The following is a 27,259-nucleotide window of genomic DNA, read 5'->3' on the forward strand; positions in this document are numbered from 1 at the left end:
GCACACACTGGGCCTTTCTCCAATCCTTCATCTCGCAATCATTATTACGCCCCAGTACCACCACCACCACTTCTTTACTTGTTGCCATGATTTTACAAGACACAGTAACACAAGACACAAGCAGTCTCAGACACACAAACAACACCAGTCTCGCTCAAATGTATCCAAGGGTCATGTGCTGATTTGTCTAACAGTGAAGTAATGTAATGTACATTGTGACATCACACCCTTTTTACTTTGAGCTTCAGACAAAGGACTTCCAGTTCTGGCTATACATCTTTACTAACTATCAAAATATACAGGTCGGCCAAACATAGCAACGGTTGCTATGACAAGGTGTGGCGCAAGCCAGTTTGTAGCGCTTTAAACGTGAATATCCAACCAAAAAATGACTGACTGGGTGTCTGTTTTTTCCCCCGACAGTTTTGCAAAAGCTTTCAAACTAAGTGACTTCACAGTTAGCAGAAAGAGTGTACATAATGTCATGCACTCACACTCAAAACAGCCATGAGACTTTCAGTTTCGTTGGTTAGAAGCACTGTCTGTGAGTGACTACGTATGCAGTGCAACTGGAAAAACATGAGTAGGCCCAACTAATCCATAGACGGACTGGTTTATCTCAGACAGATTATCAGACAGATCTAGGTCCATTAGAAGAAGTGAGTTTATTATCCACAGACACTACGATGCAGCTGAATGAAAACGTTGTACTACTGTAGAGTGTAGACAAGTGTGTTCATTCAGCTAAAGAAACACAAATGTCATGGTAACCAGGCGTCACCCTAGGGCACTGCACTTTCAATAGTGTGTGTGTGTGTGTGTGTGTGTTTGTGTAAGCCTAGGCCTGTGTGCGTAAGCACGTATGTGCGTGTTCATTTGAACGAGTCCCCCTCCATATGCGCTGGCCTACATGTGCCAATGTATATTTGCTCTACCCTCTCTGTACTTGAAACAGAAACAAGTACAGTAGAGAGGGAGAGAGTGTGTACTCAGAACTAAGAGAATCTTTCTTTCCCAAAAGTATCATTCACTACAAAGAATTTGAAGCTATAAAAATATTGGGTGAAAAAAATGTGCAGTTTTGGCAGCCAAATACAGTATGCGTCCTCCTGCCGCAACCTGAGGGACAGCCAGTGAAAAGTACATAAATGTAACAATAGTATTTGCCATTTTGTTTTGTTTGGGCTTTCATGCCATGTGGCTTTTCAGTCTTGTTAAAACTAGTCTACTGCTATTACTTCTATTTCTTATTATTATCATTACCATTGTTGCTGTAGATGCTGTTAATGTTAATATCATTACTATTAGTACCAGGCCTACTATTATAATTTTTTATTTTATTTATTATTATTATTATTATTATTATTATTATTATTACAGTTAACCACATCATTGGTGTTATATGTGTACTTAATTTAACTTGCCATGTCAATAGTCTATTGCAGGATTTCCCAAACTCGGTCCTCGGGACCCCGAGGGCTGCACGTTTTGGTTTTTGCACTAGCACTACACAGCTGATTCAAATAATCATTAAGCTTTGATAATTTGAATCAGCTGTGTAGTGTTAGGGCAATAACCAAAACGTGCACCCCTTGGGGTCCCGAGGACCGAGTTTGGGAAACGCTGGTCTATTGAATTGAATTGAGTGAAAGAGAGAGAGACAGAGTCTCTCAGTAGGAAAATGTATGCACTCACTAACTGTAAGTCGCTCTGGATAAGAGCGTCTGCTAAATGACTAAAATGTCAAATGTAAATAGAGAGAGAGAGAGGAAAGGCGAGAGTGAAAGAGGGAAGGCAGTCAGAGAGAGAGAGAGAGAGGGGGACAGTAGATCCCACATCTATGCAGCGCAGTGATGTACAGAGAGAGAGAGGGGACATCTGGAAGCCATAAGAGGGATTATTTACGGCCAGAGTGAGGTAACGACACAAAAATGCCACCTCCAGAGGAGGGAGGGAAAGAGGGGGAGTGAGAGGGGCCAGATCTGGGAATGGCTTTTCACAGCACTACTGGAAGGATGTTTCTCATAATAAGTTCGACCTTGGAAGATCTTAAGCTTTCATACTTTTGGAATTCTCAACACTGCTCACATGATTTCTCCAACCGTCACCACATTTAAATAAAGAGAGGACGCGGGACTATCGAGTATACTATACTTTAACAGTTCTAACCAGGAGTTGGAACCAAAATTATGTTCCATACTGTTTTTTTTCTCCGTTCCGTTCCACTGTTCCGACCAGCGAAATTAAGTTCTGAACCGGTTAGAACCCCAAAAAAGTAATGGTTTATATTGTTCCTTTCTGTTCCTTTTTAAACCTCTGAAATCGAATATTTATTTTAAATTTAGCTCAACATTAAATTAGTTCACCAATCATTGCGGATAGAGCAGCTTGCTATGGAGCGGGCAAGCGATAGTTGTTTCCACATGCATTGGACAGATGTCATACAAGTGTAGGGCACGAGATGTGACTGAAATTTGCAGGTGGGGAGAGAGCAAGAGAGGGTGATGGAGGAGGCTTGGCTTGAAGTGCCTGGGCATGAAGGGATTTCTTTTAACTTCAGAGTTGGCTTAACGTTGGACCAGAGTAGGCTAGCTAGCTAACAAGCTTGTGTGTGCAGAGAGGCACAAGATTTGAAATAAACATCTTACCTTTTTGTATTTAATAAATCCAATGTGAAAGGTGACAAAAAGTTAATCCATTCTTTTCTAATATGAAATCTCTCTAGCCTATACTTCGTAGGGGGAGGGGCAGTTAGCCTACACACACACACTGGCAAAGATTTTCTGAGTGACAGTGAGGGCTTTGCATGGGTGCTTTGTTATGTTTTTTGTGAGACTAGAAAAAAAATGCTCAGAACGTAAAAGGAAGTTATTACCTGCTTCCCATTAGGGATGCACATTTCTGTCAATTTTGTTGCCAACTAACCAACCCCCATTAACCAGTTAACAAACGGTTAAATTCGTTCCAAACAGTCAAATGAGTGCCAACAGAAAACACTATGCATGGAAAGAATGGACATTTTTCATTAAGAGGTTAAAAAACATGCGACAATAGCAATCCTCTCATATTATTGAACTTGCACCTACTGTAATGAAGCAGAGAATGGAATACATCATTTTCAAACATTTGCCAAAATGCAATTTGCGGGAAAACACTATTCTAAAAGATGCACCTGATGCAAGCAGTTTCATGTGACAGAGATGAACATCTCCGTTAAAAACGTTGAAAGAGGGAAAAAGTAAATATGCAACAACTAGGATGGTTGTTAATATGACTAGGATTGTGCCTTTGGCTTCAGGACAAGGAAAGAAAGCTGATATGAAAACAAGTAGAACAGGAGAGAAAGGATGTGAAACTTTAATGGTTACTAGTTTAGCTGTTGTTGTTAGCTGCTTCTTGCTGCTCCCCTCTCTCCCACTGCTCCCTGCAGCCTGCGTCTGTGAGTTGCCTAGCAACAAGTCTCCGCTCTGGCTTGCTCACAGCTCACTCAGACTAGAGACAGCCATTAGTTGACATAAGTAAGCTACTTACTAACTCTATAAACTCACTGTACAATATTTTCGGCAAAATAATAATTCCGGTCGACCAAGACACTGTTCCTGTTATTTTATTTTTGGCTGGCTAACTGACTAACTGTTAACCATTAACATCCCTAGTTCCCATGCTTAAAAATACGGTTCTGTTCCGGAACAGTTTAGATCACTTTCGTTCCCGATTCTGTTCCTCGAAAATGTTTGTTCTTTTCCGTTTCTCTCTTCTCTTCCCTGAACTGGTTCCAACCCCTGGTTCTAATTCATTTAAACTAAAGCTGCCTTCTTGTTCTCTAAGGATTCAGATACTCTTTATTTCAACTGGACTTCCTGGTTAAATAAATAATCGAATTAGGCTACAAATTTGGCAGGGGAAACAGCTGCACAGTCAGTGGTGCCTTTATCAAAAATGAAATCTGTACTTTTTAAGTAGGCTGCTACCCCAGCTGCTTCAACGAGAGTGACCAAAGCGTCAACCAGCCAGGCAACTTAAAAAAAGTACCTTTTAGCCATTTAATTGCAAGTAGCTTTAAAACATCCTGTAAATTACCCAAATTACAGATGAAAATGTAACCAGGCCCTTCAAGTCGCGGCCAAGGGGCTCTCCAGTCTCAAGTACACAGATGTGGAGGCGAGGAGAGGCGGAGTGGCGATACTAAAAGACTTGGCCAGGAATCAGACAATCTGCAGTCTGTTAGCCCGCCCAGGCTATGCCAAAGGGACTTCCATAACATTAATTTAGTCATGTGTGATATACACAGAGTGTACAAAACATTAGGAACACCTTCCTAATGTTGAGTTGCACCCCCTTTTGCCCTCAGAACTGCCTCAATTCGTCGGGGCATGGACTCTACAAGGTGTCGAAAACGTTCCACAGGGATTCTGGCCCATGTTGATTCCAATGCTTCCCACAGTTGTGTCAAGTTGGCTGGATGTCCTTTGGGTGGTGGACCATTCTTGATACACACGGGAAACTGTTGAGCGTGAAAGACATCAAAGACATCAAAAGAATTGTGAAGACATCAAAACTATGAAATAACACATATGTGATCATGTAGTAACCAAAAAAAGTGTTAAACAAATCAAAATATATGTTATATTTGAGATTCTTCAAAGTAGCCACCCTTTGCCTTGATGACAGCTTTGCACACTCTTGGCATTCTCTCAACCAGCTTCAACTGGAATGCTTTTCCAACAGTCTTGAAGGAGTTCCCACACATGCTGAGCACTTGTTGGCTGCTTTTCCTTCACTCTGCGGTCCAACTCATCTTGGGTTGAGTTCGGGTGATTGCATAAAAAATCCTACAATGTGATTTTCTGAAGAAAAAAAATCTCATTTTGTCTGTCATAGTTGACGTGTACCTACGATGAAAATTACAGGCCTCTCTCATCTTTTTAAGTGGGAGAACTTGCACAATTGGTGGCTGACTAAATACTTTTTTTCCCCACTGTAAAACAAAAATCCAGAAAATCACATTGTATGATTTTTAAGTAATTAATTTGCATTTTATTGCATGACATAAGTATTTGATCACCTACCAACCAGTAAGAATTCCGGCTCTCACAGACCTGTTCGTTTTTCTTTAAGAAGCCCTCCTGTTCTCCACTAATTACCTGTATTAACTGCACCTGTTTGAACTCGTTACCTGTATAAAAGACACCTGTCCACACACTCAATCAAACAGACTCCAACCTCTCCACAATGGCCAAGACCAGAGAGCTGTGTAAGGACATCAGGGATAAAATTGTAGACCTGCACAAGGCTGGGATGGGCTACAGGACAATAGGCAAGCAGCTTGGTGAGAAGGCAACAGCTGTTGGCGCAATTATTAGAAAATGGAAGAAGTTCAAGATGACGGTCAATCACACTCTGTCTGGGGCTCCATGCAAGATCTCACCTCGTGGGGCATCAATGATCATGAGGAAGGTGAGGGATCAGCCCAGAACTACACGGCAGGACCTGGTCAATGACCTGAAGAGAGCTGGGACCACAGTCTCAAAGAAAACCATTAGTAACACACTACGCCGTCATGGATTAAAATCCTGCAGCGCACTCAAGGTCCCCCTGCTCAAGCCAGCGCATGTCCAGGCCCGTCTGAAGTTTGCCAATGACCATCTGGATGATCCAGAGGAGGAATGGGAGAAGGTCATGTGGTCTGATGAGACAAAAATATAGCTTTTTGGTCTAAACTCCACTCGCCGTGTTTGGAGGAAGAAGAAGGATGAGTACAACCCCAAGAACACCATCCCAACCGTGAAGCATGGAGGTGTAAACATCATTCTTTGGGGATGCTTTTCTGCAAAGGGGACAGGATGACTGCACCGTATTGAGGGGAGGATGGATGGGGCCATGTATTGCAAGATCTTGGCCAACAACCTCCTTCCCTCAGTAAGAGCATTGAAGATGGGTCGTGGCTGGGTCTTCCAGCATGACAACGACCTGAAACACACAGCCAGGGCAACTAAGGAGTGGCTCCGTAAGAAGCATCTCAAGGTCCTGGAGTGGCCTAGCCATTCTGCAGACCTGAACCCAATAGAAAATCTTTGTAGGGAGCTGAAATTCCGTATTGCCCAGCGACAGCCCCGAAACCTGAAGGATCTGGAGAAGGTCTGTATGGAGGAGTGGGCCAAAATCCATGCTACAGTGTGTGCAAACCTGGTCAAGACCTACAGGAAACGTATGATCTCTGTAATTGCAAACAAAGGTTTCTGTACCAAATATTAAGTTCTGCTTTTCTGATGTATCAAATACTTATGTCATGCAATAAAATGCAAATTAATTACTTAAAATCATACAATGTGATTTTCTGGATTGTTGTTTTAGATTCCGTCTCTCACAGTTGAAGTGTACCTATGATAAAAATTACAGACCTCTACATGCTTTGTAAGTAGGAAAACCTGCAAAATCGTCAGTGTATCAAATACTTGTTCTCCCCACTGTGTGTATATATATATATATATATATATATATATATATATATATATATGTTGGGGAACCCTGCTGTACAGGCTTCCTTCTTTTCACTCTGTCAATTAGGTTAGTATTGTGGAGTAACTACAACGTTGTTGATCCATCCTCAGTTCTCCCATCACAACCATTAAACACTAACTGTTTTAAAGTCCCTATTGGCCTCATGGCGAAATCCCTGAGCAGTTTCCTTCCTCTCCGGCATGGTGTCTGATTTGTACCCCTCTGAGTAGACTAATGCATTGTGGAGGCCGTGGGGATGGCACAGTCCATCACTCTAAGACGTGCTATTGAAATTGTATATGGGTATATTAAATAAGAATAATGGTGCAACACCAATACAAATGATATTATTTTATAACAAATGCGCTTTCTCCCGTGTTGGATAGTGGTCACTGTTCACGGTTCTGAAACATCAGTCCGTTGTTGAATTGGCGCCTTTTCCTAGACCATGTTGCTATGTGCATAATAGCAAAGTTACCCAGCATATTGGTGTTGAGAACAATGCGGCGGAGGCAGCAGTGAAGTTAGGAGACTAGAAAACAGTCCTTGCCTAAATTGTCTAAGAAAAGTGAGGAGAGAGGAAACCCCAACTTACCTAGGTCTATAAATCAACAGCCTAACTGTTAAATGTGCCTGGCTTTATAAATCATCCATCCTGCTTGTGTTGCCTGTTTGAATGTTTGTTTAATAGCCTACTGATTCAGTGAGCACCAAGCCTCACGCAACCACAACATGTTGGATAAACAATTTCACAAATCCGACTGTTTTTAATCTTTGCTATGCTGTAACAAAAGCGTTCCACTTTTCTTTCGTTAGAGCAGCCTCTCTGGTATTATAATTTATTTAGTGTTGTTTACACTGTTCCAAATTGTCAGGAAAATTATATTTATAATAATAACCCTCCTTTTTCTTGATCTCCTTCTTATTGTTACTATTACTATTATTATAATCATATTTATAATAAGTAATGTCATTATCATTAGTAGGCTTAGTATAGCAGCCTTCTATAAACACCATCGAGCTGTAGGCCTACGAGCGCATCCTGTTCATTTTAATACCGTAACTTACTTAGGCCTATATTTCAATACTTATATAGGCTACTGTATCAATCAATCATTCATTTGTTCATGTCATCACACAGCCTACGAGTCATTCATGATTTGAAATGCAATCAAGCATTTTAGTTTTAAAATAAAGCGACCCTTAAATAATTAGCGTAAACAATAAATAAACCGTTCCATGTCGGCAATTGCATTCACGAATGCATGTGACTGTTTTTAGTCTTTGCTGTTCCAAATGGTCCGAAAAATGATATTGTAATCTAACAGCACCTGTTTGGCACACATAATATGCATGCAGCGCTTGCTCCTTACCTTCTTTTTCTTGATCTCCGGTATTTTCCACAACTAGTACATTTTATTCCACACATCTGACTTCCCCTTTACCTCCTGAGCACAACATTCCCTCGTTTAGAGTTTATTTGTCACGTCATCTGCATCCATTTTGCTGTCACATGTGTTACGGTGTTCAGAGTTTGTTATAACGAATGTATTGATGTGATTATGATATGCTATAGGTCAGGCCCTATTGGTCACGTGCATGCGATGCATACATGTGTCACGTAAATAGAGCAAGGGTTGAGGGAATACAGCCCCACACTGGAGGTGTCATAATACCCATAAAACCTAGCGGTCAAACAGGGAAATGGTTCCAATCATTTTTCCACCATTCATTTTTCCCATAGGGGATTTTAGAAACACTTAAAATAAGGACTGTGTTTTGTGTAGGCTTACCCTGGCGTGACATTTGATAATCATGTAAATCTCTTTCGGACAAGGTGACTTTTATCAATATATCCGGCTCTTTTTACGCTCAGATTCGAAAATGCTAATTGGCGTCAAAGTAGACATCATGCAAAACTACAAATCCCTGCAAGCTCCTGCACGTCATCGCTAGCTGACACCTTTGCTAACAGGTATTGTGTCAATGTAAAACTTGCACAAGACAGTTCACAGAATTGTCCATTGAAAGAAATGTAGCCAATTTATTCATCACTACATTTAGCTAACATTAGATAGTTAATCCAGAGATTCTTACATTTGCCTCGTTTCGGCAGTCTTGTCCAGATCATCATGGCATTTGTAGTTCTTTATGATAGCCACATTAGCAGCTAATTAGAGTTTCATTTTTGGGGGCTAAATACAGGTGAATATATTGATAAAAGTCGCCTTGTCCTAGAGAGATTTACACAGTTATCAAAATGTCACGCCTAGGGAAGCCTTCATGAAACACAGTCCTTATTTTAAGTGTTTCTAAAATCCCCTATGGGAAAAATGAATAGTGGAAAAACAATTGGAACAATTTCCCTGTTTGACCGCTAGGTTTTATGGGTATTATGACTCATACTGTATTATGACTCATACTGTGGTACTCTATTGGGAATGTTTTACCTGAACAAATGAGGGATTTCGGTAACAGAACTTTTCAGTCAGAAATGGCTGTAATTTTGTTGCAGCTTCAGCAACACGGACAGCGCGATAAACACTGTTGATGTTCTGTGGTGGAGCAGGGATGAGGGAGACAACGGGTGCTGGTCACACAGTCACTCGCTGTCAAAAAGAATTGGTCTGAGCCCGGCACAATCAAATCAATTGCGGCCAGACTCCCTCTAGTCATTTGTGTGTCTTAATTATTTCCTCAAACAGCACACTTAAAGCATCAGACAAGCTCAGTGCATTTCATTGATTTGACTAAAACGCATAGAACGTGTCTATATATGGAAAAATACACTTTTGAAAATTTAAGAACAGACGACTCTCCGTTGACTAAGATTGTTTTCTAGTCGGGGACAGCCCTATTTTTTTACCCATCTAGCAATAAGTGCCCTTCTTTGCGAGGCTTGGAAAACCTTCCTGGTCTTTGTGGTTGAATCTGTGTTTGAAATTCACTTCTCGACCATACAGACAATTGTATGTGTGGGGTACAGAGATGAGGTAGTCATTCAAAAATCATGTTAAACACTGTTATTGCACACAGAGTGAGTCCATGCAACTTATTATGTGACTTGTTAAGCACATTTTTACTCCTGAACTTATTTAAGCTTGCCATAACAAAGTGGTTGAATACTTATTGACTCAAGACATTTTTAATATATTTGTAAACATTTTCGAAAAACATAATTCCACTTAAGACATTATCCGGTATTGTGTGTAGGCCAGTGACAAAAAAAATGTAATCCATTTTAAATTCAGGCTGTAATATAGCAAAATGTGGAAAAGGTCAAGGGGTGTTACTACTTTCTGAAGGCACTGTAGCCTATGCGTGGTCCATATTACAAGGTATGCTATTAGCAATAAGCATTATCACCTGTAGCCCAACTGATGGTGCATAGAAACTATAAATAAATGGGCTGAAGCATGGTGTTGCCCATCTGCTATTGGGCTAATCATTTGTTAGATCCCATATGTGATCTTTGAACTGGTTAGCCTCCTTTTGATTAATTTTATGTCCCAAAAAACGTGCACAAACACAGTGAATATAATGTTAGGGTAATTTGGGGTAAAAATGCAATCCGTCTCATCACAATTTGTTACCCCAATATACCCTACAATTGAGCGTTGTTACATATAGCCCCATTCTACACTATGAACTCGCTGCAATTTGCTGAGCAGTAATGTGCTTAACCATAGCGCTGCTAAAAACTCTGGGTTTAAAAAGATGCAGTTCTTGCATATTTAAAAGTTGAGAAATAAATAAAGTAGGAATGGAATGCTGGGATCCCCCTCTTTTGAACAAAGACCATGTTAATGTTTGTGCATTGACTGCTTGTCAGAATGCACGTTTCCCTCCCTATGTGCCTCAAGGAATATTTATCTTGCATAGAACACACAACAACAAGCCAACTAGGTAAATAGATCAAGTATTCTACTATGGGGTCAGATTTGACTATTTGTTATTCGTTTTGTTTGCAGAGGAACATTTCATGTGGAATGTTCTAGCAACATCAAAGTGCACCTCAGCAGAAATATGTTTTCATGCTCCATCTTTTTTTGAAGTGGCGGCAAAGATTTTGCCGTGTCGCAGCGCCACATATAAATGACTGCAGGGGAAACACTGGATATGTCAGCCCATCATTGAGAGGAGAGTGCAACGTTTAAATCATTAATAAGTACCGAAACACATAAATGCGTCTGGGATCCTGGGAATCACTTACATAGCACGTAAACATGCGTCGGAGCATTAAATTGGGTTTAATACGGCACTGCACACTAGTGCCACCAGAGTTCCCAGAGCAATGATGTCGTCCCCCGTCTCATGTCCCCCCAAGCCCTCCACAATAATAGTAGGCCAGGGCACTATATGGTGTGCATTCCAAAAATGGCACCCTATTCCCTATATAATGCGCTACTTTTGACCAGGGGGCCCTGGTGAAAAGTAGTGCACTATATAGGGAATAGGGTGCCATTTGGGTCGCAGTTATATACAGTGGGGGAAAAAGGTATTTAGTCAGCCACCAATTGTGCAAGTTCTCCCACTTAAAAAGATGAGAGAGGCCTGTAATTTTCATCATAGGTACACGGCAACTATGACAGACAAATTGAGATTTTTTTTTCCAGAAAATCACATTGTAGGATTTTTAATTAATTTATTTGCAAATTATGGTGGAAAATAAGTATTTGGTCACCTACAAACAAGCAAGATTTCTGGCTCTCACAGACCTGTAACTTCTTCTTTAAGAGGCTCCTCTGTCCTACACTCGTTACCTGTATTAATGGCACCTGTTTGAACTTGTTATCAGTATAAAAGACACCTGTCCACAACCTCAAACAGTCACACTCCAAACTCCACTATGGCCAAGACCAAAGAGCTGTCAAAGGACACCAGAAACAAAATTGTAGACCTGCACCAGGCTGGGAAGACTGAATCTGCAATAGGTAAGCAGCTTGGTTTGAAGAAATCAACTGTGGGAGCAATTATTAGGAAATGGAAGACATACAAGACCACTGATAATCTCCCTCGATCTGGGGCTCCACGCAAGATCTCACCCCGTGGGGTCAAAATGATCACAAGAACGGTGAGCAAAAATCCCAGAACCACACGGGGGGACCTAGTGAATGACCTGCAGAGAGCTGGGACCAAAGTAACAAAGCCTACCATCAGTAACACACTACGCCGCCAGGGACTCAAATCCTGCAGTGCCAGACGTGTCCCCCTGCTTAAGCCAGGACATGTCCAGGCCCGTCTGAAGTTTGCTAGAGTGCATTTGGATGATCCAGAAGAGGATTGGGAGAATGTCATATGGTCAGATGAAACCAAAATATAACTTTTTGGTAAAAACTAAAGTCGTCGTGTTTGGAGGACAAAGAATGCTGAGTTGCATCCTAAGAACACCATACCTACTGTGAAGCATGGGGGTGGAAACATCATGCTTTGGGGCTGTTTTTCTGCAAAGGGACCAGGACGACTGATCCGTGTAAAGGAAAGAATGAATGGGGCCATGTATCGTGAGATTTTGAGTGAAAACCTCCTTCCATCAGCAAGGGCATTGAAGATGAAACGTGGCTGGGTCTTTCAGCATGACAATGATCCCAAACACACCGCCCGGGCAACGAAGGAGTGGCTTCGTAAGAAGCATTTCAAGGTCCTGGAGTGGCCTAGCCAGTCTCCAGATCTCAACCCCATAGAAAATCTTTGGAGGGAGTTGAAAGTCCGTGTTGCCCAGCGACAGCCCCAAAACATCACTGCTCTAGAGGAGATCTGCATGGAGGAATGGGCCAAAATACCAGCAACAGTGTGTGAAAACCTTGTGAAGACTTACAGAAAACGTTTGACCTGTGTCATTGCCAACAAAGGGTATATAACAAAGTATTGAGAAACTTTTGTTATTGACCAAATACTTATTTTCCACCATAATTTGCAAATAAATTCATTAAAAATCCTACAATGTGATTTTCTGGATTTTTTTTCCTCATTTTGACGTGTACCTATGATGAAAATTACAGGCCTCTCTCATCTTTTTAAGTGGGAGAACTTGCACAATTGGTGGCTGACTAAATACTTTTTTCCCCCACTGTAGTCAGAGCCTTTTTAAAACAGAACAGGGTGTGCCTCACGGTTGCTGCGGTAAACACACAAACATGATGTACTTCAAATATTAAGAAAGCAGCAGAGAAGTATTGGGGATAAAGGGACTAGACAAACAATAGATTAGATCAGAGTTGTGTCATGAGTCATGACTACTGCAAGGCTACACATCAAACAAAAATGCAAATATGATGAGAACATCGGCTTACAGGAGTTTCTGTTTTGGCGTAGCCTAAATGTGTGAAACAAAATGAGACTTCAGCTCAACATGAACGGTCTGGAAGATTTCAGCCTAGATTGATAGATGCACTGTTTATTTAGACAATTGTATAATTTTGAAGCTACACAAAACCTTTGGACAAAAACAAATTACACTTTTCTGTAAAAAAAATAAAGAATTTAAGCATCAGAGACGTCTAGGCTGTATGGGCAATGGGAGAGAAATTCTGACTGTACGTCTTCATTTCAGCAATAATGTAAGCACAAATGTGGTCGGGAAAGTGCCTCCACTGGTGTCAGAAGTGGGATCATACCTACCATGCCACACAGATGATCGTCTGTCATTACAAACCCCAACGAACACAGAGCGATAAGTTTAGAGGGGACTTTACAGTTTAGGGGGGATTTCAGTAGAGCCAGGACGATACCAGTATCGCAATATTTTTTCCATGGCATAAATGAAAACACAAAGCAGATCAGACTCTTTGGGCCTTTAAAAACCTGCTGTATGTAAAATATTGTGTGCTATTGCTTGGAAAATAAATGGGATTCTGGATGACAACATAATTATGTTCATTTCCAGACATTAGGGCTGTTTTTCTAAAGAAGTTAAATCTGCTTTGTGTTTTGTTTCCTTGCCACGATACTAATGTACTAAGGTGGTCCTCTGTAGCTCAATTGGTAGAGCATGGCGCTTGTAACGCCAGGGTAGTGGGTTCGATCCCCGGGACCACCCATACGTAAAAATGTATGCGCACGTGACTGTAAGTCGCTTTGGATAAAAGCGTCTGCTAAATGGCATATTATTTAAATTAAATTAAAATTAAATATTAATGTGTATTGCGATACTGGCGTCATCCCGGTCATAGATTTCAGCACGTCTTCTTGAGTCATGTGGACCATAGTGCAGGAGAATGGGTGGGAGAGTGAGAGAGGGTGACATGGGCAGCTGTGAGAGAAACTGCTGGTTTTACTGTTAGCAGAACACAAGTGCTTGTTTCTCAAATGAAGGAACAAATACATGTATGGGTCTCTAGAAGTCCTCAAAGGCCAGAGCTGGGGCCTACATATCAGATTGCTCTGGGAGGTGATGAAGGGGGTTCTCAGTCCCAATGCCCTTACAACATGCCCCATTACAGAATGAATTAGATAGAACACATGAATAAGGCCAACAGCTAAGTGCAATGCTGATTTTCAGTTTCAAAATATATTGTCAGTTGATTGTGCTGCCCTATGTAGGATATGGATGACCTAACCTAGTTTTCAAGATGTGAAAAAGGGATAGGCTTAATTCAACCAGAAACCAACAACTGTAACCTTGAGAAGCAAGTGAGACGACTTTCTCTCCCCAGTTAATTACCTAAATGACCCGAAACACAATGGAAGGCTAGCCTAGCACACCCTGCTTGCTGCAGCCCTCGAGCTGTGTACCGTAGGTTCTCTACCCCGGCTTAAAGCAAACAGATAGAGGCTCAAAATGGAGGAGAGGGAGGGAGAACTAGTCTAAGCCCACATACTGTACAGCTGTTTTCTGAGATGACATGACACCGATTTAACCCTTAGCTTCAGCCCTGACATATCCCCTTCATTTTACACCGATCTGTCACCGTGGAAAAAAAGACTGCCATTTACTTTACAGATTATCCAGGTTTTCATTGAATGACATTAAAATGTCTGTCCCTACTTTCCTCTTCCCTTCCCGCCGTGGCAGAATGCATCACGGACAGTAGCGGTAACTCTAACCCTTTCATTCTGTGGGAAACCAAACCAACAGTGGCTGAGGTGAGGTGCACCCTGGCTGGAGGTTCTCTGTCATAGGAAAGAGGACCTGGGCCCTGAGTGCTGATCTAGGATCAGGTCCCCCCTGTACATAGCATCTTATTCATTATGATCCAAAAGGCCAAACTGATCCTAGATCAGCAGTCCTACAGAGACTATTTGGGGGTGGTGGAGATAAGTGTAACACCATCTCCCATACTAAGCTAACCTTTGTACGGACTGCATCATCACAGAACACCAAGTATTACACTACCGGCTAATAACTGGATGGGCTGTTTCCACCATCATGACTTAACCCAGGTAAAAATGGAAGGAAGTATTACATACTACTGACCTGCAAGCTATTTCTTCTGTGACTGATATGATGAAAGGGTTCTAGGCCAGACACTATTTGAGGACAGTGACATGATGTAGGCTAGACCTTTCTCTTTAGCCTACATCTAGGGCTAGTCTATGTGTTTTCCGTTATCCATTGCAGGTGGCTTAGGTTCCGAACAAGGATACAATAATATGTTTACAAAAGGGTGCTGCTGAGTTGAAAATCTGAAGAAACCCACAAAATTACCACTTTCTGCCTACAAGAATAAATGAGGGGGACAAAAACCTAGGCTATATATACTCCTCTGCAGTCCTTCAGTTCACAGCATAGCAGACGCTTTCTAGGCCACAACCAATCCCTACGGCAGGGAACACTACTAATTATATCTCTCTGAAGAAACTAAGGTGTCAATGCTGAGACTTGTAAGCAACCATTAGAAGCAAGCATCCTCAAAAAGATTAATCTGGCTGGCTACAGCTCGGACGTGTCTCGACGTGCACCTTGCTCAGGAGGAAGAGAAAAGACACATGCAACTGCTCAAAAATGAATTATATTTCAAAGGGAATAGATTGCAAAATTGCTTCTATTGGATGAGTGCCAGAGGCAAAGAAGTGTTTGACCGCAGTCAGGTGGTTGTAACCAGGTTGACTTTTGAAGGCCAGGGGTTGTTCAGTTCTTGTTTCTGACATAATAACATAATCAAAGGACTGAGTAACAAGTCAAAGAAGCCAATCCATGATGTAGGTCCACAGCATATGAGCCATTCACAACAACAACACCTGATCTGCCCATTCCTATCCACTTGACGACAGAACAGACATGTTTTTGTTGAGGGAGTTCCTAACAAGAGGACATAAAGTTCATAAGTAGGCTAATCTTTACTGAGTATACACAGCACAGTGACTGACACTAGCCACCACAAGGAAGAAACTAAGTTGGTCCTTATTGGAGTAGGCTAGTGCGGTCTCTAATATTTTCATTGTAACTGTAACTTACTACCATACTATAACCAGATTGTTGCTATGTTATTACCACTTTATTCTGTGCTGTAAAGTGCCACCAAAATTTTTTTGTACTTTCAGTTAAAGACCAGCTATACTTTACAGCTTTTTGAATAGCGTTATAGGCCTTATACTTGGCTCACAATAACAGACAGGCTTATCGAGGCCCACTTAGGAGACCAATTTGCACAAACCTGGACCATGTAGGCCAGCTTTCCTTAAAGTATAGGTCACTTTGGGTCACAGACCTGTTAATGGTGGGTCATGAGGTGTCAGAGTAAATGTATAATTATTTCATTAATTACTGGACCTGCCGCTCTCTGTTCAGTGCGCTCTCTGCTTAGCGACGGTGTCTCTGATCAGTTTGGCAGCTGTGCGGGTGGGAGGGAGCTGTGCGTGTGCTTCGTGGTTTACCTGATATTTTTCCGGCAGTTTTCTTGACGATCACCCCGCGACCCACACGCTGCAGCGCTGTTGTTCAGCAGCAGATGATGCACTGTCAGCCACTGACTTGTAATTCCCACTCGCCATCAATCACCCCTTTCATCGAATGGACTCAAGCTAGCCACAAGTTTTGACTGAGCTCAATCGTCATGAAACGCAAATACAGCAATGAGTTTCTCTCTCTTGGCTTCATACAAACTTTGAAAAAAAAACGATGAGCGCCCACAATGTGCTTTGTGTGGGGAAGTACTTAGTAATGAGTCTCTCAAAACGAACAAATTAAAACGACACGTCCTGACCAAACATCCACAGCATGACAGTAAACCCAGGGAGTTATTTTAGAACAGGGCAGAATGCTTCAGGAAACAGCGCTTCCACAGTGGAAGAGTAAGTCAGCTAGCAAGGCATTGTTGTCATTTTACATCAGGTGATGATGATAAGCAGAAATAAGGGAGTACTCGCTCTCATAGTAGTAAATGTGAGTTTCTCTGTCAAACAATCCTTGTATACAGCTAATAGCTAACTTGCTAACGTTAATGTTAGCCAAAGCAAGCTAGCTAGCTACTGTAAGTAACAGCACAGATGAAAAATGATCAGGCCTACTGTACATCTTACTGCAGAAATGATTGTTGAAAAGAAGTCTAGGATGGAACTGTTGCTGTTAAAATACAAGTAATCATTTTTATTCTGAACTGGAATAAACTGATTGAAACTATATGCTTTTTCAGGAAAACCCACTCGCACAGTTCTGGTTGCTCATCTACAGCAGGAAGCGGTCTCCTGCCTGACTGAGAAAGCAGTAGATGTTCTGATCCAGTTTGGCACCACATACCTATGCGAGTCAGGGTTCTCAACTCTGGCGTACTTAAAAACAAATACAGAAACAGACTCAATGCTGAGCATGACCTCAGGGTTGCACTGTCAAAAACTGAGCCCAGAATAGGCTTGCTTGTTGAAAAATTCAACCAGCCACACACACCTCTTATTAGGAGTTTGTTTGTGTGTGTGTGTGTGTGTGTGTTTGTTTGTGTTTGTTTGTTTTCTGGTCTACATCTGTGTGATGTGATTAATCAGTATATTACAGTTCAGAATGAAAATGATTTATAGTATTTTAACAGCAACAGTTCCAACCTAGACAGATATGTAAGAGTGTTTTTAATGGGGATAAATAAACATGATTAGCTATTTATATGGGTATTTCATTTCATTGTTATTTGTTTTAGTCTATATTGCATTTGTTTTAGGCATAAGGGCAATGAAATGTACCGATATAGTTACATGTTTTTCATAAGGAAAAGAGAATTTCTCATTTGGGTCCAAGGCTGAAAAAGTTTAAGAACCCCTGATGTAGGCCTATTTATTTTTTACAGATAGATATTATTCACCAAAGCAATTAAGGTTAAGTATCTAGCTGGAGGGTCTAAATTAAAAAAGATTGAGCATATGGCCGGTAATTATCATTAAAATAAGTAATTACAGCTGGAAAAGCTTGTAAAAAAACTAATTATTTTCTACCTCAACGTAAATTCAGTATTACAATTATTGAAGTGTGAAGTGATTTACTAATCTGTAGCCAGAAGGACCATGGGGCTAAAAATTGTGTGTGTATGGGGGGGGGGGGGGGGGGGGGGGGGTTATTAAAGCAAGTCATCTCAAGATAATGAGGAAAACACACAACCAAGCTGCAGATGAGCAGAGCTGTCGGACACACAGTCTTGAGGCTCTTCCATGCAAATACATTTCCCACCCTGACAGATCCACAGACAGAGCCACACATGGCCACAGACCCTGACAGAGCCACAGACAGAGCCACAGACAGATGAGTTCTCTGTCTATTTACAGGCCTAGCGGCAGCAGCAGAGATGTCCTATCCCACAGGCAATTGAGATGACAATCAGAGCGACCGGAGGATTTCCTGATGATGTCGTGTCATGCGAGGGAAGGCAGCGTTACTGGACTGCTCCTCTAGCCACAGCTTCCTGTGACCCCGCAAGGAGGAAGCTGTCAGGGAACACTCCACCACAACAACAGGATCCACACACACACTCAAGAGGCACACCGAAACATCGCCACAACCCGTTAGCGTTATATTTTACAGCGAAGGATGCAGCGAACTCCTTTGTAGGCGACTCTTTCGTCAGCGCGCGCCCGCTTGTGCACGATTGGATGGAGACAGCTGGCAACATTTTTTTAGATTAAGTAGGCCATGTTAATATTATTTCACACGTTGATCTCTCTCCTTTGTCTATAAAAAAACTAGGCCTACAATAATATTATTTCCCTGAAAAGTAGACTCAAACCGCATAGGCCTGCCTATACGTTGACTAGCAAGGCACTGCGCAGATTCATACATTTTCAGAACTCATTTTTTTATTAGATATTCAGCACAGCGGCTTACTCAGGCCGATTCCCTCGAAGGCCTCAACAATGCAGTTTGTCAGCAACATAGGCCTATTGAATATCTCTCCATAGACTGGAGGAGTATTATTAGGCTACTAGTGATCGGCACCAATATGGAAAGTCTATCAATTGGATGCATTTTTTCTATATGAAAATTGGAGATGGAAATGTGACTGACCTGCACAGGTAGGAAAGTTTCCAGACTGTGTGCTGATTGAACAGTTTAGCTAGGTGTGAATGTTCTGGAAGCTTAATTCTAATCAATCATCTGAACACAATAAGAAGCCCATCGAAACCTGATTGGCCATCAGTGGGACAATATTCTGATGAAGCTCTAAAAGGCAGCTGGAAACATTTATCAGCAATCAATGTTCGCATTACCAAAATGATGCATGTGATTGCAAAATCGAATGCTTCTATAGCCTAGGGTAACCGAAACAGTCACATTAAGTTGATTCGTCACTCTTCAATAATTATGCATAGGCTAACAGCCTACTTGTTGGATGTGCATTTGTGGCGGCTAGTTTTTTAGTCAGGCCTACTACTGTGATAGGCCTATTGTTGACCATCATCAGCTTATCCAGTAAAGAATTTCTGAATGACAGTGAAGTGATTAAAAGTGCTAATGTCTGCTTTATTTACAGCAAGTTCTAGTAAGAAAGAATCAAGGTAATGATTTAATGTTTTCATGTTTCTGTGTCAGATTCTTTTATGAAACATCCAAATGTCGACCTTTAACCCAATTTTTTTTTTGTTGCATGAATCGTTTTATTTTCAGAACTGATCAAAATTCGATACGCTACAGCCTATATATAATATACTGCCCCATATGAAATAATGTATTTTAAGCCATATAATGAACAGCTACGCATTATTTAATGAAAAGCGGCGAACAGGAACAACATTGTTTCACATTAATAAAAGACTCAAACAGAAACAGGCAACAGCTCGCTTCACAGTTTCCCTGCCAAATAGGCCTAGGAAACTCTATGTATCTATATGACGTTGAGTGCACGGGGGGGTCTGTACGCAGCGTAGTACCTTCCATAAAAAGTTTTGCTCTACAAAAAGGCACGTAAATGAGTCACATACACAGAGGCGCACACACACACACACTTCTGAGTAGAAGAACCCCCAGAAACATTCACTATGTCACAGCTACCTCATACATACCATGTGACAGCATGTAGTACAGAAAGCAACTTGCAGACAAACAGGTAATGTGATTAGTCTGCAAAGGACAGGAGCTTCATTTTATGAGGGAAATCTAGCTTGACGACAACATTGAGGTAGGTTAGCCACCACCACCAGATCAATTTCATCATTTGAAAAATGAGTACCGGACCAGTACATAGGCCTTAATATCCACTGCTGCACACATTGCAGTGTAGACCTTAAAATAGATACGGTCACCCTCAAAATCACCAACGCACTAAAAGTCAAGGGCACACTCTACCCACTCCCAGAGAAATGCTAGGTGGTAATATAGGATCAGAAAAAGAACAACGGACATTGCAACTCAAAGCAATCCTCCACAATATGTGGATGGCCGCCAGTCAGCAGCCATATTGAACATAGCACCACCTTTGGAACATTTGATTAATTAGTAGCCTGTACTTCTCACATGATCTCTCAGAATGCAATGCATTTCTTATCATTCCAAAACAACAGACTACTGTGCCTCCTTATTTGATGACTCATGCAAATCGTATGTATTCTAGAACTGTCCATAACCACATATTCCCTCCATTCTACTTCTAAAATGGGCACTATCCTGTCCATTGCCACTGATCCTGGTACAGTGTGTCCCAGTCCCTGATATAGGCTTACATACTGTATACATACACAGTGTGTACAACCAGATAGCTACAGAGCTCTGTGTTGTGCTGTACAGCAGAGATGCGACTCAGCAGCAGCAGTGCTGTCAGAGAACACTGAACACCGCTGGGCTCTGGGCGGCTGCTGCACCGTCACGGTCACACTGACTCAGCCGCCATAACCAACACACACACTGACTGGTCACCATACCTGAACACAGGGCTTGAGAGAGGGAGGGAAGGAGGGAGAGGGATGGAGGAGTAGAGAGGAAGAAAGGGGGTGGGGATGGAAGGATGGATGGAGAGAAAAAGAAGGGGGCAAGAGAGGGACATAGGCACAGATGGAGTGACGGGGGAGGGTGCAAGAAAGAGATGGAAAAAGAAAGACGGAGAGAAATTGCAAAGAGAGATGCAAGATGGATAGACAGAAGGAAAGAAAGCATGGGAGAGAGAGAGAGGAGAGGGACAAAGAGCTAGCCCCTAAACAGATGCTTTATTCCTCACATTGCACCTCCAATCCAAATTCCACAGCCGAGCTGTAAAGGGCTGGGGCTTGGCTGAGTCAGCGCTTTCACATACAGCTGAGCTGAGTCTCCACAAAATGCAGGGATGCTCTGGCTATGGCACGCACAGGGGGTCATAAAGCACCCACTCTTTTCTCATTCATTAGCTAGCTACCACAGGCTTTCACTGGCCTGCCTGTGCCCCATAATTAACCCATCATCACAACACCTTTGACGTTAAACACCTCACCACAAAATACATTGTTTATTGCTATTTAATAGTATAATTTGGGGAACTTGGCAGGTGGCAATGTTAATTTTGTTGGTCCTGTTTGAGTTGAAGAATGATTGAAATGCACAGTCTGTGTGCTTCACATCAATCTGTGCGTGAGAGTTTGTGTGTGTGTGTTTGTGGTGCACGCATGTGTGCGTGTGAGTACGTCTGTCTGTAGGCCTATTTCCCAACTAGACCCAGTAAGGCACACAAAACATACAGAGGGCACAAGCTAGTGAGGGAGAAGGAGATAGAGAAAACCAGGCTGGGAGCAAGCGGAGGTGAATTATTTGGCATAACCCTACTATTACAGCTGGTGTTCTGTGCCAAGCCCTCTGTATGTGGAAGCAACATCTTGTGATAGAGGGGAACCAAACTAAAAGCCTAGAGAGATTCTGGTTTTTCTGCATGTTATTTATTAACTCTGGCCCAGCTTCTCAGCCCAGAAGGAGTGCTGATCTAGGATCAGGTCCACCCGTCATGTAATCGTATTCATCATGATCTAAAAGATCAGCACTCCTACTTTAAGATGCTGGACCGGTTTTAAGAGATGCTAATAGTTTTCATCCCGAGGTTGAATGTAGTATATCTGGGCACGGATCTAATATGTGATACCTGACCGAGATAACAGCCAATATTTTGTTTACAAATATGTTTTGGGACACATTGAGTAGGTGACGCTTTTTTATCAGTTCCAGTATCTAATTCCAGAATAAACTTAATTGAAACATAAATTGATCCAAACCCTGCTTAACAGACTACTGGAAGCCCTCTGGGTCCTCTCCCTCCACCCTGCTACCAGAGAAACCCCAGCCCAGTAGGCCTAAGTGAGGGGGAAAGACAGAAGTATATTTTCCAGTTGGCTCTGCATCCATTTCAGCCAGAACAGCTCAACTAGCAGGCCTTGCATAAATGCATCCTTTCAAGTGATACATTATTTGGGCAAACAATGTTGCTCTGTGTCATTGGTCTAGACTAGGCTGGCAGAGGGAGGGAGGAAATGGAAGAGTGGCTAATTGTTCCTTTGGGTTTTACTAATTTAGAAGTACAGTTATGCTCCTTATTCAGCCTGAGTGTGTGTGTGTGTGTGTGTGTGTGTCTATACCATCATACATTTTACGATTGTTGTGACTTGTGAGTTAGACCACAGAGAAAACATTTTATTCCAGGGCCATTTTCAGTATGAAATGAACAACAATGAGAAAACATTTTGAAACAGAAAGCAGAAATTAGTTTTCTTATTTAACATATATGCCATTTACCTATTTGGACAGGTAGTAGGAGGTGTGTGCGTGTATGTGTGCAGCCTGCGTAAGTGTGTGTATGTGTGTGTTCATATTCACACAAAAATGTTGTGGAAATACAGCCTGGCCAGCTGGCTCCACAGTCAGGAGAGGAGGGGGATTGAGGGGTCACCCCAGCGGCAGAGGGAGTATGGGGGGCCCCGGGGGAGAGCAGACAGACAGAGAGCCAGCCATTTACCAACCTCCTGGTCCTCAGAGGCTGCTAATAAACAGAGCTGTACCCTCTGGGAGGGAAAGGTGAGAAAAACCAGAGCCAGTATGTAGGAGCTTAGCTTCATTCTGCAGCTGTAAAATAGTATTTATCCTCAGCTTCACTTTCTTTTGGTTAGGTAGTTTGTTTAGTAGATTAGAGCTGGGAACCTCCTCTTAGAAGCGGGTATGTGTGCTATTTGAAGTATGGAGGAGGGCGTAAAAATGTGACAGACTGCTGGTCTGCTATGTTTAGGCCACTTCAACTGTCTGATATGGAGAGACGGTTCAGGGAAGGCACCCACTGTGAGGCGAGACATGACATGGGCCATTCTCTGACTCCATAGTACCCCTTTGTGATTGTGAACTCACTGCAGTACAGGAGTGACCAACACAATACAGAGCTGAGCCACATCCTGGTATGACATCATGTGCCCAAAGAGCCCAGCTGCCAGTCCCGGTGTTTCCTGTAAACTGCCGCTGTGGAATCTCCACACAGGAAACAGTATAACAACAAGAGTCATGACAAGGATGTCCAGACCCTTGGCATCACAATCAACCCTCATCATCGGCATCCACGGACCCTTTTAGCTTCTACCATGCCCATCTGCACCTGGCCTGGGTAGTGTGTGTGTGTGTAAGATATCCTCACCACCACAACCACTGCATAAACAGAGGTGGAGCTCTTCTACTAGTAAACAGAGCCACACCACACCATAACCAAAGTTAATTCAAACAGAGATTGTTGTTTCTTCTGTTCTGTGAGTGATCCAACTCATATCTGGACAACTTCTCAGGCTACAAAGAAGTACATACTAGTATAGTATCATATAGTATAGAATTAGGCCTATAACATTGTTATTATTATTATTATTATTATTATTATTGTATAGTGCTGTAACAGTCATTATCAGTATTTAGAATTAACAATTTTCCATTACCAAATAAAAAAAGCAGCTAATACAATGATGTTAGACCTACATGTTGCATAATTGAGCCTTAAGAGTAAAGCCTCTTTCCAATCTTCTGCTTACTGCGCTGTTGGCCCTCATCTCAGGTGGTGAGTGTTATGAGGACATAATAAAAGGATATGGTGAACTAGGCCTGGTCCATTCACTGACGGCTGCAGTTTATACAAGGGTCTCCATTTCAACCAAAATGGGGTCACCAAACAACTAAGTGATGAAAAGCAAACCTTATACTAATGTTTGTCTTTACTGTTGTGGGCTGAGAATTAAAGGGGATGCCAGTGGTGACAAATAGGCCTAAGTCATAACTAGGCTGCGTAGTTACAGGCCTATAACCTAAAAGTATACTATGTTTAATAATGGCAATCTGTTATTGATGATGTAGGCCTATGTTTAAAGTATCATGTTTTGTGAACATTAAAGTTATAGAGTGAAGTGTGTTTTTTGAAGTTAAGTGTCTCATCCATCTTTGGGGAATGCTGTTTCATGTAATAGGCCTGGGTGTCCATTCTGTTACGAAACACCTGTCATATCATGTCATCAAACCTTGTTGGGAGCTTTGAAGTCAAAAGAAGGACACAAAAAGGTGGATAGCTGCTTTATTTCAGTAGGCTACAACCCCTTAGCCTATATGAAGCAGACAAGTACGTTTTGATAGTTTCTATGGTGTTTGTAAATATGAAATATTTTCCATTGTTTACAGCTACTGTCAGTGAAATGAGTGAGTCCTGAATAAAAGCAATCTTTCTAAGGACCTTATTGCAGTACCTATTTAAGTGTTTCCCACCTAGTTAGCCATCACCCCTGGACTCTGGCTGTGTCATTGTGTCAACACGGGGAAATGTCTAAATGAAATCACACTTGGCATTTTGTCATCTTGGAAAGGCATGCCCCGGCAACAGAGCTGCCACAGGGCCAGTCAGAGAAAAGGTGAGTCGTTCGCATTCCACATACGTGCTCGAACCATAACCCCGATGTTGCCACAAACACAGTTCGTTTATTCAACAAATTATTGAGTTAGTTGTGTGTGCGTGTGGTCTTTGCTTTGCTTTTCAATGACTGTGAGAGTGGGGAGAGGTTACAAAATTGCAAACGTTCCATGACATTTTGGGCTCGCGCTAGGCCCCTGCCTGCCTACTTCCACCACCACGTCTACAACAAATGGCAACAATGTCACCATTATTGTGTTGTTAGTTTATAAAGTTAAATTGTTATGGGTCACGAATCAAGTGTGATAGAAAGTACCTCAAAGCAGTCATACTCCACTACAAAAGGTCAATGGCCCGACAACTAGCTTGCAATTAAAAACTGAAGTGTGGAGGTGGCCTAGGCTAAGAGGATAGCAGATCCTCCATGGGCCTAGTGCTGAGGTCTCTACTACTATAAATGGAGTGTGGTGAAAGGGAGGGCCACATTGCACCAACATTATCATCTTACATAAAAAGAAAGGGGAAAAAACTTACCCCAATCTAGAAACTCCAATATGTTTTTCTCTCTTCTGAGGGGTGAGTTGTTGCACTCATCATATAGGCAGATAAGGATATCCAATAGCGTTTCCACACTGAGGCATTGGCCATTTGACTGAGCTGGGCCGTCCAGGATCAGCTTTTCCAGTTTCTTCAAACGGACCTCTCCCGACATGATTCGAACTGTAGTCAGGTGATGGTAGTAGTGGAAATTATAGAAACTCACTTAAATAGTTCAGCCTTATATTCAGGCTTACCGGGGACGAACAGATGTTAGCCTAGCTTGTCTCACCTTGTAGCAAAATGAAAAAAACTTTGAAGTTTTGATCCAAGCAAGTTATTTGCGAGCTAAAATAGATATATCATGATCCACCTCTCACAAAAGTATCGATAGAGTATCTCCGAGGTGAGCGAGACATGTACATTTTCCTCATTTTATTTAACTAGCTAACCTATTCCCCCAAGACACATAAAGAACTCACAATTACCAGATCCTGCCCTGGCCGGCAGATTTTGACGTATTGTTAGCCTAATGAAAGCCACTGGTATTATTTCCTTTCGTATTTTTCTAGTCTTCTCCTGGCAAAAATCCTCCCAATGAAAATATTACCCGTGACAATGCAGTTATAGCAATCCCCTGAGTTGTTGATATCTGTGGTTATCAATTTTCTGCAGCGACAAAAATGCATCAACACTAGATCTGCAATGCTACAAAGCCCCAATGCCCCTCCTCTGTTGTGTCTGAGAATAGAAGGGCGAAAGGCTTAGCTAGCTAGTTTTTTCCTTTAATTCCAATTCTTCTAAAATCATCAGCCTGGCCCTCTTCACAATTTAAAACGATGGTTCGAGTATATGTCCATTGCTGTATCCGTCGAAAATGCGGTTTCTCGGACGTGTTGAGCGCTTTCCTGTCAAGAAAAAAGCTATATTCTTGCTCATACCAATCCAGGACACTGCCTTCCTCCCTTGCCTCCCTGGTCGCTTGCCGTCTCGCGCTACAGCTTGCTGCTGCTGCAGGCAAAATCCCAGCTCATCATGGCGACGGTCACAGCATCTGCTGTGCTGTGGCTGTGGGGCGCGAGGGTATACTGGAAGGATAGTCAATAATATTGTGAATGGAAACTGTGGCGGTCGGTGTGGAATGGAATGACACATTTACGGTAAGAATGAAAACCTGGCCCTTTAATTGCCTAAACATATTTTTTTTAATGCACAATATATTGAGCAAGCAACTAACACCGAATAATTTTTGGATAGGCTACACCCATAGTAGCTTACCTGGCTAGCTTTTTTCTTTAGTTACCAGGCAGGAAAATTAGAATAATTGGACCTCACCAGATGTCAAATATGTTAACTATTGACTTCATTGATTGACAATAATATTAATATTATCTCCACATTATCTTTTAGGCTAGGCAGGAAAATTAGAATAATTGGACCTCACCAGATGTCAAATATGTTAACTATTGACTTCATTGATTGACAATAATATTAATATTATCTCCACATTATCTTTTAGCGAGCCTATCAATCAATGTTGGTATTCTTGCAGCTTATTATGATAAATAAAAGTACTGCTAACATAATGGTGTTGAACTATCAACATGAAAATCATTTACATTTCAAAGAGAATAGTTCAAACATGTTATGGGTTTCAAAGTTGAGAAGAGTTTTCAGAAACTATACAAATGTATTCCACCCCCCCCCCCCCCCCCCCACCCCCCTTTGATCTAGCAGGTATAACATCATTGTGTTATATTCTTTGCCATAAACAAGCGTATCGGGGCCCAGGTGAAATAATTAAGTTAAAAAATATATTATTATTATTGTAACACATGCTAGCACTGGGTCAAGAAAGTGGCAAATTGGATCTGATGACCTACTTGGAACAATCGCGCCCCCTGGCGAATCTTTGCAGCTTTAAATTCTCTGGGTACTACAGATACCGATCCGTAGATTTGTCAATCATCCACAAGGTGATGATTAAAAAG

At 41.9% G+C, this 27,259-nt stretch overlaps 1 protein-coding gene across 1 annotated transcript in view; it reads right to left on the minus strand.

The window, feature by feature from the left end:
* The window catches only part of cdc42bpab (CDC42 binding protein kinase alpha (DMPK-like) b), a 90,374-nt gene extending 64,122 nt beyond the window's left edge, over positions 1 to 26,252 (minus strand). The window contains exon 1 of the mRNA XM_084151330.1: positions 25,266 to 26,252. Within this exon, the coding sequence (XP_084007456.1) occupies positions 25,266 to 25,443 (178 nt within the window). The 5' untranslated portion in view covers positions 25,444 to 26,252. The remainder of the gene's footprint in view (positions 1 to 25,265) is intronic.
* Positions 26,253 to 27,259: the final 1,007 nt, after the last annotated feature.

This window comes from Coregonus lavaretus, assembly GCF_964263955.1.
Source record: "Coregonus lavaretus genome assembly, chromosome: 33".
Lineage (NCBI taxonomy): Eukaryota > Metazoa > Chordata > Actinopteri > Salmoniformes > Salmonidae > Coregonus > Coregonus lavaretus.